Source organism: Serinus canaria, chromosome 5 (assembly GCF_022539315.1).
Source record: "Serinus canaria isolate serCan28SL12 chromosome 5, serCan2020, whole genome shotgun sequence".
Lineage (NCBI taxonomy): Eukaryota > Metazoa > Chordata > Aves > Passeriformes > Fringillidae > Serinus > Serinus canaria.
This window is the reverse complement of record NC_066319.1, coordinates 26,696,495-26,711,206: the sequence shown is the minus strand read 5'-3', so window position 1 is coordinate 26,711,206 and position 14,712 is coordinate 26,696,495. Positions and strand designations below refer to the sequence as shown.

The 14,712-nt window shown below is 49.2% G+C and overlaps 3 protein-coding genes and 1 long non-coding RNA gene across 5 annotated transcripts in view; 2 read left to right on the top strand and 2 right to left on the bottom strand.

The window, feature by feature from the left end:
- Positions 1–2,980, bottom strand: part of NUMB (NUMB endocytic adaptor protein) — a 98,843-nt gene extending 95,863 nt beyond the window's left edge. The window contains exon 1 of one of the 2 annotated variants that reach the window (XM_050975125.1): positions 2,855–2,980. The gene's annotated coding sequence lies outside the window, so the exon portion shown is untranslated. Of the gene's footprint in view, positions 1–2,760 lie in introns of both variants that reach the window. The other variant, XM_050975124.1, reaches the window with a different exon arrangement.
- On the top strand, positions 2,927–5,064 carry RIOX1 (ribosomal oxygenase 1). The gene has a single exon (XM_018908016.3). It carries the CDS (start codon positions 2,927–2,929, stop codon positions 4,898–4,900), a length of 1,974 nt encoding a protein of 657 aa, XP_018763561.3. The 3' UTR covers positions 4,901–5,064.
- A 3,424-nt stretch (positions 5,065–8,488) lies between these two features.
- LOC108961264 (acyl-coenzyme A thioesterase 5-like) lies at positions 8,489–13,459 on the top strand. The gene is made up of 3 exons (XM_030239761.2): positions 8,489–9,098; positions 11,326–11,528; positions 12,155–13,459. Exons 1-3 carry the CDS (start codon positions 8,519–8,521, stop codon positions 12,734–12,736), a joined length of 1,365 nt encoding a protein of 454 aa, XP_030095621.1. The 5' UTR covers positions 8,489–8,518; the 3' UTR covers positions 12,737–13,459.
- LOC127059663 (uncharacterized) lies at positions 13,017–14,608 on the bottom strand. Its single transcript, XR_007777671.1, has 2 exons — positions 14,278–14,608; positions 13,017–13,840 (listed from the first exon to the last, which is right to left on the bottom strand). It is a non-coding gene; the product is annotated as an uncharacterized LOC127059663 (long non-coding RNA).
- Between the last annotated feature and the right edge of the window lie 104 nt (positions 14,609–14,712).

Below are 14,712 nucleotides of genomic sequence, written 5' to 3'. Positions count from 1 at the left end.
GTGGATGTAGCTAGGCTATATGAGAAAGACTGTCAGCTAAGCTAAGTTAGTGAAGGCTTGAAATGCTCTTTATCCTTACTAGGTATTAGTTTTGGCATGAGAACAAAACATGGTGCAAAAGGAAGGTTGCCAGCAAAGTAATTACGAGAAGAAGGATTAAGCTGGGCTTAATTTTCTAATAGTGACTGGTTTACATTAATGGTTTGCTGGGAAAACAGAGAAAGTCTGCATGATGGTGAACAACTGAGTATCTAATACACAGGAAACTGCAAAGAATTTTGTCCTTTCCAGTCATTAGAGAAGACTACTCATAGCTTTGCAGCGTCAGGACTTAACCCAAACTGCTCTTTAAATTTGAGATTTCAATTATTTGAATGGCATAAGGTTCAAATATCAAATGAACCTTACATCTCTTTAAGGTGCCATTTACTTCTTTTGAAGTCACTTGTGACTCTCTAATAGGCTGTACCCACCATATTTATATGTCCTCTTAAATAAAACATGTGTGGGTCTTGGCAATGCAGCTTATATGTTCATTAAATCGAAGTGATTTTGTCCTAAATTCCAACTAAGAAATTTAATTGAGCCTCCAGTTGCTACTCTGTCTGTGTAAGCAGCAGCTAGGGATCACCTAATCATTAAGAGATCTGTATTACTTTCCTTTTGTTTATTTAAAGAGCTGTACATGACACGTATTTCTTTAGACAAATTCCCTTGAAATATTGGACAATGAATGCAAAGAGCATGTAAACCTTGTGGCTAGTCCTAATTGTCAAAATAAATGTTTTCTTGTTATAGAGATTTAACCACTATTATTTTCCACCATGTCCTTCGGTCAGAGACTTTGTTATACATCTTAAAAAATCCAGTCAATCAACTGTCTCTCAGCAGTAGAAAGTGACATCCCTATGAAGATCAGGGCCCTCAAATGAGACTTTGAACCCCCTGCACTGGTAAACATCCAGAACAGCTTTGCTGCTGTCATTACAGATATCCCGGTGTAACTCAGGTCAGGCTCTGTGCACAGCGCCTAGCTTCTTCTCAGAACGAGCAGTTGCACTCCAGTAAATTAAACAGTAACACAAATAACAATCCAGACACCCAGGTTTTTCAAAGGTCTTCCCTCTGCCAAGCCTGTTTAGCCCTGCTTATGTATAAGTAAAGCCTACAATGGCCTAACTTTTACCATATTTCAAGCGCTTTGCATCTCGATTTTGTTAAGGGTCCAGTTCTGTTGAAATGGTTTCAGCTGATAAGATTATTCTAGTAAGCAGGGCTTAACCTCGGGGAAACAAAGAGTGGATTGAAATAGAGTTCGCCCTTCCCTTCTCTTCCAGTCTACCCATGCACGCACGGGCTGCCAGCGCTCCCCTCTCGCTGCGCACCGCACCCGCGGGTCACCTTGCCAGGCAGATGCGGAGTTCCCTGCGCGCCTTTCCCAGAGCGGGGCTGCACAGCGCTGGTCGGTCTCTGCCACCTACTGGCAAAGCTGGAAACGGGTGAAATCGGAGCCTGAAGTGCTGCCTGTGCACGCCTAAAAATCCATCTCCATTAACCAAAACCATCGTGGCACAAATAGGACAGTCTGCTACTGCCTTTGCTCTTCACGCAGCTTTGGCTGCGAAGGCTATGCCCGAAGAACTGCGTTAGAAAAATACCTCCAAAATTAAAATAGTTGTTCTTGCACATATACAAGAAAGGCATTCATCGCTTAGAGCATATTGGTGTTCTCTGAGACTGATTTGTGTTGTTTTTAAGGCAATTCAAACAACCTAAAACCTTTGAGATATCTGCATCTATTTTAGAATTGAGATTAACAGCTGAACTTATCCTCATTAGGCCTAATTTCTACTCCTGAATTGTGGTAAAATTGAAATGGAGGTCTGGGTTGAAATGAAACCTGGCAAAAGGTGAAAATTCTCTTTTCAGTTTTATATCCTATGCCTGATACACTAAGTAGCCCACACAGCAAATCTGCACATGCCTGGTGAGTGTTAGCTGTTTAAAATATTGTGTGAAGCTGATATTCATATCTGTGAGAGGTTAATAACACCCTGTGAACCAGAGGGTTCCTGGGCACACTTGGGTAATTGCTGCAGTTAAATGCTTTAGACTCACAGCAGCCTCTGGAGATGAAATTCTCATGCAAAATTCATTCCCATGAATTACTGCAGTTCATCAAAGATTCTTCTCACAAAAGTACTGCATAGTGAATTTCTTCAACTGAAGCTTGTATCTTGATCAAAAATATAGTAAGCCTGTCAATAGAAACCCCTACAGTTTTTCACCTTTGCCTCAAGCAGGGTTTTTTTCTACCCCTCTAGCAAAGCTTCCTATGCTGAAGCTGCAGCCTCTGGAAGCCCTCAGGCTGCCCAACACCACTAATGCTGACCTTCTGGGAAGCCTCGAGAGAAATGGGGAGGAAACAAAGGTCTGCCAAGATTATTAGACAGCGAGTGGATTAGGGAAAAAAAAAAAAAAAAACAAACCAAAAAAACAACGCCAAAAAACCAAAACACTATGTGACATGACTGTCTTTTGGGTTTTTGAGATCCTTTTGAGATGAAAGCCTTTCAGCTGCCATCAGCATCAGAAGCACAAGAAAAGGGGAGGGGGGATGCAGGATGCCACACAAAAATTAGCTCCTTTCAATTTGGGTTTCTATTCCTTGTGCAACACGACACTATGAAATAAGTGTTACCTCACCTAGACTCGTTAGGTTACAAAGTAATTCCAGGCTGTCTAAAAGCATATCCTTACCGTACGCCTTCAGACAAAAAATAACTTTCTGAACGTGCTTAGAGCATACTCCCAGAACGAAGCTTCCCAACCAAGGAACAGACCAGCAGCGTACCAAGGCGAATCGCTCTTTTTCTTCTGCAGGGCGGGGGAAGCAAGTACACCCAGCACATTTTAAGGAGCGGTGATGACAAAAGACGAGCCGTTCTGCTGCCCACCGTACCACAGACACCCATGGAACGTGTCCTTCCGGCGGCAGGCGGGCGGGGACGTGCTCCATCCCGTGGCCGGGGCGCTCCCGGCGGAAGCGGCGGCGCGGGGCGGGGCAGTCATGGCGGCCATGGTGGCGGAGCAGCGTGAGTTGGGGCGGCTCTCGGCACTCGCCGTTTACCGCCTGGTGGCGGGGGCCGGGCGGATGGAGCGGCGCCGCCGCGGGGCCCCGCTGCCCGCGGGTCGCAAGCGGGCCAAGGCCCGCCTGAGGCGCGGCCGGGCGGGAGGCAGCGGCTCGAAGCCGGAGGTACCGCCGCCCGCCGCGCCCCCGAGCCGCGTGGAGCTCCCTGTGGAGCTCCCCGTGGAGGCCGCCGTGGAGCTCCCCGTGGAGGCTCCCGTGGAGGCCGCCGTGGAGCTCCCCGTGGAGGCTTCCGTGGAGGCCGCCGTGGAGCTCCTCGTGGAGGCCCCCGTGGATCCTCGGCCCGAGGCGACGGCCACCGGGCCTGACGCGAAACCGCGTGGTAGCCCCGAGGCGATGCTGGGCGGCCCGCGGCCGGCGGGGGAGGACGGCGGCGGTGTGTCGGGGCTGCTGCGGCGGCTGGCGCGGCTGGAGGACAGCCGGCAGCGGGCGGCCGAGCTCTTCCGCTGGCTGCTGGCCCCGGTGGCGCCGGCGGAGTTCCTGGGGCGGCACTGGGAGCGGGCGCCGCTGCTGGTGCGGCGGGGCGACCCCGGCTACTACGCGGGGCTCTTCTCCACGGTCGACTTCGACGCCGCCCTGCGAGGAGGAAAGGTTCACTTCGGCACCCACCTGGATGTGACCAGTTATGCCGAGGGAGTGCGGGAGACGCACAATCCCTCCGGCAGAGCCCTGCCTGCTGTCGTGTGGGACTTCTACCAGAACGGCTGCTCCCTGCGCCTTCTCTGCCCGCAGGCCTTCTCCCCCACCGTCTGGCACTTCCTCTCCATCCTGCAGGAGCAGTTTGGCAGCATGGCAGGGGCAAACACCTACCTCACGCCCCCGGGTACGCAGGGCTTTGCCCCCCACTATGATGACATCGAGGCCTTCGTGCTACAGCTGGAGGGGAAGAAGCACTGGCGTGTCTACAGGCCCCGAACAGGTGCTGAGGTGCTGCCCCAGTTCTCCAGCGCAAACCTCACGCAGGCTGAACTCGGTGAGCCTGTGCTGGAGACTGTGCTGGAGGCTGGGGACCTGCTGTACTTCCCCCGTGGCTTTATCCACCAGGGTGATTGTCTCCCTGATGCACATTCACTCCACATCACTGTGTCTTCCTACCAGAGGAATTCCTGGGGGGACTTTCTGGAAAAGCTTCTCCCAGCTGCCCTGCAGATGGCCCTGGAGGAAGACGTGGAATACCGACGGGGGCTTCCCATGGACTACCTGCGGTATATGGGGGTCGCTAACTCTGACACAGTCGATGCTCGGCGAACAGCCTTTGTGGAGAAGGTGCAGAGCCTGATAAAGAAACTTGTTGACTATGCACCCATCGATGCTGCTGTGGATCAGAGAGCCAAGTCGTTTCTTCATGACTGTCTCCCTCCAGTGCTCACGCAAAGTGAAAAGACACTGAGTGTCTATGGCTTCCCGGCCCGGTGGCAGGATGGAGGCCCCTGCAATGTTGATATCCTGATAACAAAAGACACCGAAGTACGCCTGCTCCGTCATGGCATCATTAGACTGTGTAATGAAGAAGCAGGTGTGATGCTGTACTACACTACAGAAAACTCAAGAGTGTATCATAAGGAAGAACCCAAGTTCCTTGAGCTAGATCCTGAATATACAGACAGTATCGAATTTCTCCTGTCTTCTTATCCAAATCATGTAAGTGTGGCTAACCTTCCATGTGAAACCTTGGAGGAAAAGATTTCTCTAGCTACACTTCTCTTTGAGAAAGGTATTCTGACTACGAAGAAGCCTCTGGCAAAAGTCTAGCTCATATTTTTTCACAAAATAAAAGTACACTTGTTTAGAAAATGTTCTGTCTTGGTCTTGACTTCCATCTGCTAGATATGAATCAGCAGTTCAGGTCTCTGCATCTCATCTGGGGGTAGAAGGTCATGGGTAGAGAAATCAAATGTTCTGAATAAAATAAGTATTTGCTCTCGGAACAATTCTGCATGGCTGAGTGCCTAGAGAAGAGAATTGGTTATTTTCTTTTCACCAGCCATGTTATTACACCCTAGGTAACTTCAGGGAGGTTGTGAATTTTCTTGTAGTCATCGTCATCTTTTCACAGTATTTTAAAGCAGCATGCTCAGCTGCATACAGGAAAATACTGTTCATAGGTATATTTGGTGATGGTCACCATTCTGTCTGCCTTTGCTGGGCTATGCTACATATATGGTATGGCCTTCAGGCCCATGCTGTGTTGTAAAGATCCCTTGGTCACACATTTACTCTTCCTAAAAGAGGGGCCTGCAGGCCGCTTCCACTCGGTTTGACCAATTACACCCATCTATGTGGCTCTGCCCTTACTGAATGATGCAGTAAGATTTTCTCAGGCAAACATGATCTGTTGCATTTGAAATGCTTCTGGCTCACTTGCTTCTTTTTCATTCCAGTAATAGAGATAAAATATCTTCCCCCACTGGTTTCCCCACAGCAGCCTTTAGCAATGAAATTATTGGTCCTTTCAAGGCAAGTGGGGTGCTCTCCAATATGTTTGGGGCTTTTTTGTGCTGGGTGAAAAAGTTTCATTTTAGGACCTATCATGTTACATGAATACATGCCTGGTTGTGAGGTCAGTTCCCATAAATACTGGCAAATCTCTGAAACACTTTTCCACAATGCTATTTTATCATAGCAGTGAGCAGGTGAGAGATATTGTGCCTTTAAAGCCTCCTGAAGCTATACCCGCAGTGAGCAGGGTACATCACCCTGTGCTCCTCTGGGCTGTTGGGTTATCCAGGTTTTGCAGGATGGCACCCATACACTGTTAACTGTTTGGGATTTAAGTGTACGCTATATCCTCCAAGATCCCATACTTGCAACACTGCCAACTTTTCTTCCCTCTTTTGCCTGTACGCTTTTGGTAAATCTTAAAAGTTGAGCTGTGTAAAATCGCACAAAATCAGGCCTTGGGGCCTCTTGGCTCTGTGAGGCACTAGTGGCTGGACAGAAATGCTGTTGCTACACTCATCCTCTGACCCCCTTGTCTGTTCATCCTCACCAGCCATCCTTACCCCACCATATATGTCCCGTGTCTCCTGGGTTGCTCTGTGTGTTTTATGTGCAACCATAGGCACCAGAACTGCGGCTGTGCTGCAGAGCTACACCAGGGGGCTGTGCACCAGGGGCTCATGCAGCAGAGCTGCACCAGGGGGCTGTGTACCAGGAGCTCATGCAGCTCTTTCTGCAATGGCTGCAAGCACACCCATGTCTGTTTTGAGCACTTTAATGCCAACCAAAGAGAGTATAAAATCTCCTTAGCTTTTCCTTCCCTGAACTCTAGAAACTGCCTGGGCTAGACACCTTACAGGTACTCCTCACAGATTTACACACGGCTAGCCAGGCACAGAGTTTCTCTTCATTGCTCTTTCTGCAGAAAGGTATTTCTTGCTGAGATCTGCAGAGTGTACCAAATTTTTTTTAACTAGGAGGTGGTGGTCCATTATGATCCCAGTAAGAAAAGCATATTTTGTAAAGTATCTAAAAATACCATGTATTATAGCTAACACTAATCTTACATCCCTTTGGATGCTGAGAACCCCAAGCAAAGAAGCATTTCCCCATGTCACGGAGATGTGGTTCATAGCAGAGATTGTCTCCTTTCAGTCTTTTAAGATATTGTAAGATTCTTGTATAAGGAAACAGCTCTATTTAGTAAATGTACAGTCAAACAGAAAGTGTTTTTCATGTCACTGTGGTCTCTACATGCATATGCTATCTTCAGGTCATACTAATTGTCTCTAATGACAATTGTCTCTAATGACAATTTTGAAGATTTCACTGCTCTTCTGCTGACTGTGTCATTACAATGGAAATGTCTCTGACTTCCATGCTGCTGGAAGTGTGTAAGAATGGCTGCTAAGGCCAGGATGCTGGGCTGTCTCTAGTTAAGCCTTGGGAAAGGTTGTTTGCCTTCTTTGTTATTGGGGTGAGAATTGCAATAAAGAGTCTGAAATTTGAAAGCCTTGTAATCATTTGTTGTGCTTTGGTTAGAAGTGGGTTTTGCATCCTGACCACTCTCCCATCCCAGGGTAAATCAAGGGCCCTGTTGGTGGAAAGGCCCTGAGGGCCTCCTGCCCTCCTCAGCAGAGAAGTCACACAGTCCAAAAAATCTGTGTACAAAGAACTGCCACCAGCACCTCCAACTGCTTTGCGAGGACAAAACCAGGGACCAGGGAGCACCACTTCTGTCAGACCTGGAGGGCTGCCACCTCCTTTGTGAACACCATCACCCCATGCAAGCTGAACCAGCTGTCCTAGGTTTTCCATCCAGGCCAGCTTGGTACACATGGGGCAAACCTCAGAGCCAGCAGTTGCCTCTCAGTCCTGTCATGTTTTCAGTACCTGAAAACATGACAGGACTGAAAGGCAGTCCTGTAGCCCTTCCCTGCCTGATATGTTTCATAAGAGATGTTATCAGCAGCACTGACACTTCTGGGCCTGCCCTAGCACACATAAGGCTCTTTGAGTGTGGGCTAGATCTGAATGCAATAGAGCAGGAGGGAGGGAGGAACATAAGTCTCGGAGTAGCTCATGGCAATGCCAGGTATTGTAATTGCACAACAAGGCACGTCCCAGGAGATGCCAGGAGAGCAGTGCTGGCTGGTGGAGCTGTCTCTGCCTGCAATGTTTCCAGGCCTGCAGTTTGGCTGAGTTTAAGGAAAAAAGAGCCTGCAGGAGAAACCCAGGAAGGAGGGATGCAGCTGTGTCTGTGTCCAGTCCAGCAGGCTTGCTGTAGAGAACGTTGACCATAGCAGATAAGCACACTATGCATCAACAACTGTCTGGAGAGAGCAGCTGCCTTTTGGAGATCTTAGTATAGAATAGTTCAGGTTGAAAGGGGCCTTAAATGTCATATAGTCCGACCCCCTGCAACAAGCAGGAACATCTTCAACTAGATCAGATTGCTCAGACCCTTGTCCAATCTGGTCTTGGATGTTTCCAAGCATGGGACATCCATCGCCTCTCTGGGAAACCTGGGACGGTCTTTCACTACCCTCATTGTAAAAAACTTCTACCTTATGTCTAATCTGTATCAACTGTCTTTTAGTTTAAAGCCATTGTTCTACTAACAAATTTGTCCCCATCCTACAGGCCACTTTCAGGTACTGAAAGGTGGCAATAAGGTGTCCCTGGAGCTTTCTCTTCTTTGAGCTGAGATGCTCCATCTGTGTCAGGGAATCGGCTGTGATGATCCTGCCCTGCCGTGGGTGCTGGCAGGGATGCAGCAGTGGCTACAGGCAGACTTGGCATCTTTCTAGTATGCGTGTGCCCACACCATTCCTGCTTAAATTCCTCCCATCCCCGCCTATGTGTGGGAAACTGCATTTATAAAAGAAGCCTCAGCTTGTATGTGGACAGTGTACGCACAACTTCGGAGCCATGTGGCAGGTCAGTGCCCGCTCCCTGTGCCGGGCCAGCTGCCGCGCCTGGCAGAGGCGGCTGCTCTGGCCCGGCCCCGTGTGGAGCCCCGGGACAGCGCCCGCCCAGGGACTCTCCTCCATGGCCCCCTCCATCCGCCTGTCGCCCGCCGGCCGCAGCCTCTTCGATGAGCCGCTGGCCATCGCCGTGCAGGGCCTCGGCCCGCGGCAGCAGGTCACTCTGCGGACGTCCTTGCGGGACGAGACCAGAGAGCTCTTCCAGGCCAGCGCCCACTACCAGGCGGGCGACGACGGGGAGCTGGACCTCGCCCGCTCTCCTGCGCTGCCGGGAGGCAGCTTCTCCGGCCTGGAGCCCATGGGGCTGCTCTGGGCTTTGCAGCCCCAGAAGCCTTTCTGGCGGCTGGTGAAGCGGGACGTGCAGAGCCCCTTCCTCCTGCAGCTGGAGGTGTTTGAGGGCCACGGGGAGCGCCCCGGGCGGCTCCTGGCCCAGGCGCAGCACGAGCGGGCGTTCCTGCGGGACGGGGTGCGGAGAGTCCCAGTGCGAGAAGGGAGAATCCGGGCTACGCTTTTCCTGCCCCCCGGTGAGTACCGACTGCAGTCATCCCGCTTTCTCTAAACCGGTGTTTTGTTGGTGAAAGTTGTTCCATGACCTCTGTGAAGGAGTCCATTAAAGCCTCATGTTCTTCCCTCTATCCTTCCCTCCCCACTCCCATGCCACTAACCAGCCTGACCATGCTTCCCAATTCACCTGTCCATGCATGTGCCAGGACACGGCTGCAGAAGGGAGAGGAATAGCCATTCTTACCCGGGGCTTGAGGTTAAAAAAAAAAAAAGAAAAAAACACAAACTATAAAACAACCATGAAGAAATTCACAGCAAGTGAATGTGAGTGTGCCAGGAGAGCTGCAGGACAAGAAGCTGCAGAATACAGTGGTGAGGAAGGGCTCTGCGACAGTCATTGACATTCTTACTCACTTTGAGGGGTTGGGGTTCTCCCTCCTCCCCCAACAGCAACTAACTACAGTAACTATTTGGTGACCGTGGCCCACCACATTGGGGTGAGCATCATCAGTGTGTGAGAGAGGGAAGAGGAGGGGCTCAAGAACATTTACAGGGATTAATCTCTCCAGCAGGAAAAGAGAATTATCTAATTGCTCCGCAATAGGTGCAGAGCACCTTTCTGAGATGTAAGGATTGCCCAAGACACCACCTGTCTCCAGCATCTTCTGGGCAGCTACGCCAAGACTTTCTGGCCAGTGTCCAGGGTGTGGGAAGGCTGATTTCACAGACTTAGCATCCCGCCCACAAGGCCAGAAGTCCCTCCTCTGCCTCACCTTTACCCCCACCTGCTGACCAGGAGAGGGAAGAAGCCACCTGCATACACTCTTTCTCCAAAATGTCCCACTGCCCCTGAGCTGAGGCACTTTCAGTAAGTCAAATGCATTTTCTCCGAGTCCCCTGACCTCCACCTTTTGCCTGTGTTTTAAAATGATAAGCCCTTGCCACACATTGCCTGGCACTTTGAATTGTTTCATAGGCACTTTGAGTTGCTTCCTAGGCACAGGATAAAAAGCATTTATCCCCATCTTACTGCCACCTCAAACAAGCTTCAACTTAGCAAGACTGTAAGCTCAGTCTGTAGTCAGTATTTCTCTTAGTTCTATTTGGAGATGTGTTTCACAACCATGATTTCACCACACTCAAATTGTCCTGCACTGAGATACCTCATAATGATCTTCATTTTCCGAACCTGCTCTCAACACCACACATCTCCACATTCAGATTCAGGAGTTGGATACTCCTCAGCGAATGACCTAAGGCCATGTAGAGGCAGAGAGCTCAAAGGGCTTTTGTTACAGTACTGTCGCACCTCCCTTGAGCACCCCACCTTCCAGCTGCTGCCTTATCTGCGGATGCACGGGCCACTGGTGCAGGGTCTGAGACTGTGGCAGAAGGGCATCCTCAAAGGGTAGGGAGCATGAGCCCACTCAGGCCTGTAGCTCTCCTGAAGCCAGAAGTAGGTGTGAGCTCCATTCCCCAACAGGTCCAGGGTCACCTTCTCTGGCCTGTGGCTTGTGGAGCTTTCCTGCATGTTGCAGTCCCAAAACCAATCAGGCTGGAGGAATGCAACATGCAAAGCATTCTCTTTCCCTGCACTGGCTGGGCAGGTTTGGGATTCTCCCAGGATGAGGAAAAGAGCATCCTGGACCAAAAAAGATCCAAACAGAGATCTGCTGATCACCCACTGAGACACTTGTGTCATCCTGTGCAGAATTTGATACTGACTGCTACCAGACATGACTGGCAAAGAAACAAAGTACTAGTTTGGGTGACTTACAGCTTTTCAAGGGATCCCAAATATTAAAAAGCCACAATACAAACAAAAAAGCTTACAGTTTCTAGTTTGCATTGCATCTATCAAGACATGATGCCTTGAGGATTTTTATAGTGGTAGATAAAGTGCTTGTTGTTACAGGGCTGCTTACAGAAAGAGAATTTGGAAAAAGATTCTTTTACCAAAGACTCTCCTCCTGCTGGCCCTAAGCACAATGCACAGTACTGCTGATTCCTAAAACAAATAAAGGTTTGCACCTTACCTAAGAGGTTCTGCTCCTGCATTTTTTCCTCTGCAACACACTCTGGAATTTTTTCAGGTGCTGACACTGCACAGCTGACTGATAGTATCTTTTCTCCAAAAGAAGCTTTTCTGCAGTTCCTGTTTGGTACCTTGTTTGATGCATTCCAAACCAAAGAAACACTGAAAGGAGCAATTTCAGGCAATTCTGATCTTTGTCTTGTTTGCTCCAGGAGAAGACACCTTTCCAGGGATCATTGATATACATGGACTTGGAGGAGGTCTTTTTGAGCCCAGAGCAAGCCTGCTGGCCAATCATGGCTTTGCCACACTCGCTCTGGCTTATTATCAATTTGAGGATTTGCCTCAGGAACCAAAGGAACTCCATCTGGAATATTTTGAAGAGGCAGTGAACTATATGCTGCAGCACAAACAGGTAGGAACACCCATTTCCTCTGGGTTCCAGGAACTGCTCCTGTAAAGTCCTCTCACTTTGCTCAAGTCATCTTTGGAGGAAGCTGTAGAATTACTCACCTGGCAGGGTGACCTTTGCAAGGATTTTGGGTGTCCAAGTTCTAGGAAAGAGAAAGGGCAAGTATACATGCTCTGGAAGGGAGATGACAAAGCAACATCACAAGAGACAGATCAGATGTAACCAGGTGGGAAGTGTGTGCAGGAGAAAGCCTTCATGAGTTGCCACCAAATGTCCTCCTACAGTTTCAAGAGTGAAAAGTAAAAAGCATCTGCCAAGGTCTAAGACTAATAATTCATAGCTGTGACCGATAAGTTGTCCCCAGATGGATGAAATCATGTCCCCCCACTCCTGGCTGATTTCGGAATACCAGGGAACATTCTGCATATGAGTGGTTTGAAGTACAGTGTGAGAAGGAAGTATAGGGTGGGAGGGTGTGCCTGTCATTTGTCCAGAAGGAAAAGTAATCATTGCCATGACTTTCTTCATTTGGTTTTGGAAATTCTCAGCGTTGGACAATCTTGCCCTCCTTGAGTCAGCTATTGTGCTTTTCAGCTCAGCACTGATGAGTGTTTCCTCCTATCTCCCAGGTGAAGGGTCCAGGGGTTGGCCTGCTGGGTTTCTCCAAAGGAGCTGAAGTGTCCCTTGCCATGGCTGCCTTCCTGAAGAACATCTTGGCTGTTGCTTCCCTCAATGCCCCTGTTGCTGCTACATGTATTCCTTTCTCTTACAAGGATAAAATCATCCCCACTGTGACCTTACATGAACACAAAGCCAAGGCTACCAATTCCAAATTTCTTGATTATTCTGATGTCATTGATGATCCCTTTCAAGCCCCTGGCAACCAAAGCCGGATCCCACTAGAGAAAGGTGAGGCACAGTTTCTGTTTGTGGTGGGCCAAGATGACTGTGTTGTCAAAAGTGAGTATTATGCAACTGAAGTCTGCAAGCTTCTGCAGGCTCAAGGGAAGGAAAATTTTCAGATTCTCTCCTACCCTGGAACAGGGCACTGCATAGATCCACCCTTTTTCCCCTTGTACCACATAGGAAGCCACCCCGTTTTTCACAAGAGAGCAGTCCTGGGTGGGGAGCTCAGGGCTTATTCTAAAGCTCAGGTTCATGCTTGGTCACAGATCCAGGCATTTTTTAAAAAGTATTTAATTGTTAACTAATGTGCAACAAATAATGTGCAAGCAAGACACAACTTTGAACAACCAGATTTGATAAATTCTACTGCAGTTATGAGGTCAAACTTTGTCACAGCTGTACCAGTAAAACTACAATATCTTCCATACCTTTGCACATCCTTAACACAGAAAATAAATGGGTTTGCCTTCTCTGTCCCCCTCTTAACCTTTTTGCTCAAGTCTCCAGTAAAGGAATGGTGGGTTTTGCATTAGTCTTTGATAAAACAGGTCATGTGCAAAATGCGCAGTTATGTTTCTTGGGTGGTTTCTATTCCTCTAATACTTGACAGTGCTTTCCATGTCACTGTGGTCTCCACATGCATATGCTATCCTCAGGTCATACTAATTGTCTCTAGTGACAATTTTGGAGCAGGGATTTCACTGCTCTTCTGCTGACTGTGTCATTGCAATGGAAATGTCTCTGACTTCTGTCCGGCTGGAAGTGTGTAAGAATGGCTGCTCAAGCCAGAATGCTGGGCTGTCTCTGCTTAAGCCTTGGGAAAGGTTGTTTGCCTTTTGTGCCTTCTTTCCATCTTCCCTTCCAAAGGAAGTGCTCTGGCTTGTGGATACTTCTGGCCCCAAGATATCATGCAAAAAAACTTTCTGTTGAATTTACACCCATTTTGATCTTCTCCTACATGATGTGGAACATTTTAATCTTTGTTACTGGGATGAGATTGTAATAAAGAGACTGAGATTTGAAAGCCATGGAGTCTTTTGCTGTGCTTTGGTTAGAAGCAGAGTTTGCAACTTGACTACCTTCTCATCTTGAAGGATCAAGAAAGCTTGCAGCAGCGTGGGATCAAAGTTGCCCAGGTGGGAACAGGAGACCATAGAAGATGGACACATAGTCCCCTTACCTTCACTCTATTCCATAACTCTTGTGTCACCAAGCATGGAGGAGAAGGAATTTTGCGGAAGCCTCTGGGACCCTTCCCTTAGCATCTGCTCCTGCATATGGTCAAACCCATTATTAAATCCAGCAGTGTAAGCCAAAGAGTGCTGTTCTCAACAAAAGGAATAGTTGCCACACATTCAGGGCTGGACACCAGACAACATACCCAAATGCTAGATGACAGAACACCTCACCTGTTTGGAGAGAAAAGGTCATTTCCTTGGTGAATGAAAGACTGCCCAATATCTCTGACCACTTAGTATTTCTCGAGAATCCCTTAGATGCTTCCACCTTCACACCTCTAAGACAGACTCAAGGAGCTCAGAGCACAGGCATCCTTGCCAGCATCTCCCAGGAAGAGTGGGAGCTTCAGGAAACAGTTCTCCCTCTACGGTCCTTTTTGGATCAGAAGATCCATCTCTGCCTAAGATGGACTCAACGACCCTGTTTTTTAAATCCTTGCACAATCCATTACTAGAAGACCCACATGATTCCTGACCTACCTAAATAGTCTGTGAAAGTGCTCCTCCCTTATTGCCCCTGCATCCCTGATCACCCTGACCATCCTTCCTAACACGCCTGGCTGTGCAGCAGCCTAGGCCGAGCAGAGCCTGGGGGAGACATAACCCACCTTGTCATGCCTTGGGGTAATGAACAGAGAAGCAGAGCCGGCAAGGAGACAAGAAGCAATGGTGAGCTAGTGCTGGTGTGGCTTCTTCCTGCCTCGGCTGGAGCTGGCCCTAGCTGTGGTCCCTTGGCTGAGCGGTCCCATCTCTGTACGGTCTGTCCCCCACCGGCCCTTCCCTCCAGTGAATTCCTACTGCCATTCTGCTCAGTGGCTCGTCTTCTCTCCGCGTCTCCTGCCCGCAGCCACCGCCCGGCCCGGGAGAGCTCGGGGGTGGTCACAGAGGAGCTCGCCGAGGCCCAGACGGGTTTCAAGGACTCGGCAGCCTTTGGATGAAGCCTCCCATAGCCGGGGAAGGCAGCGGGGGGAAGACAGAAGAGGCAGGCATTCAGGGAAGTAGGGAGGTACGGAAATCGGCAAGTACACAGGCATGCAGGAGGG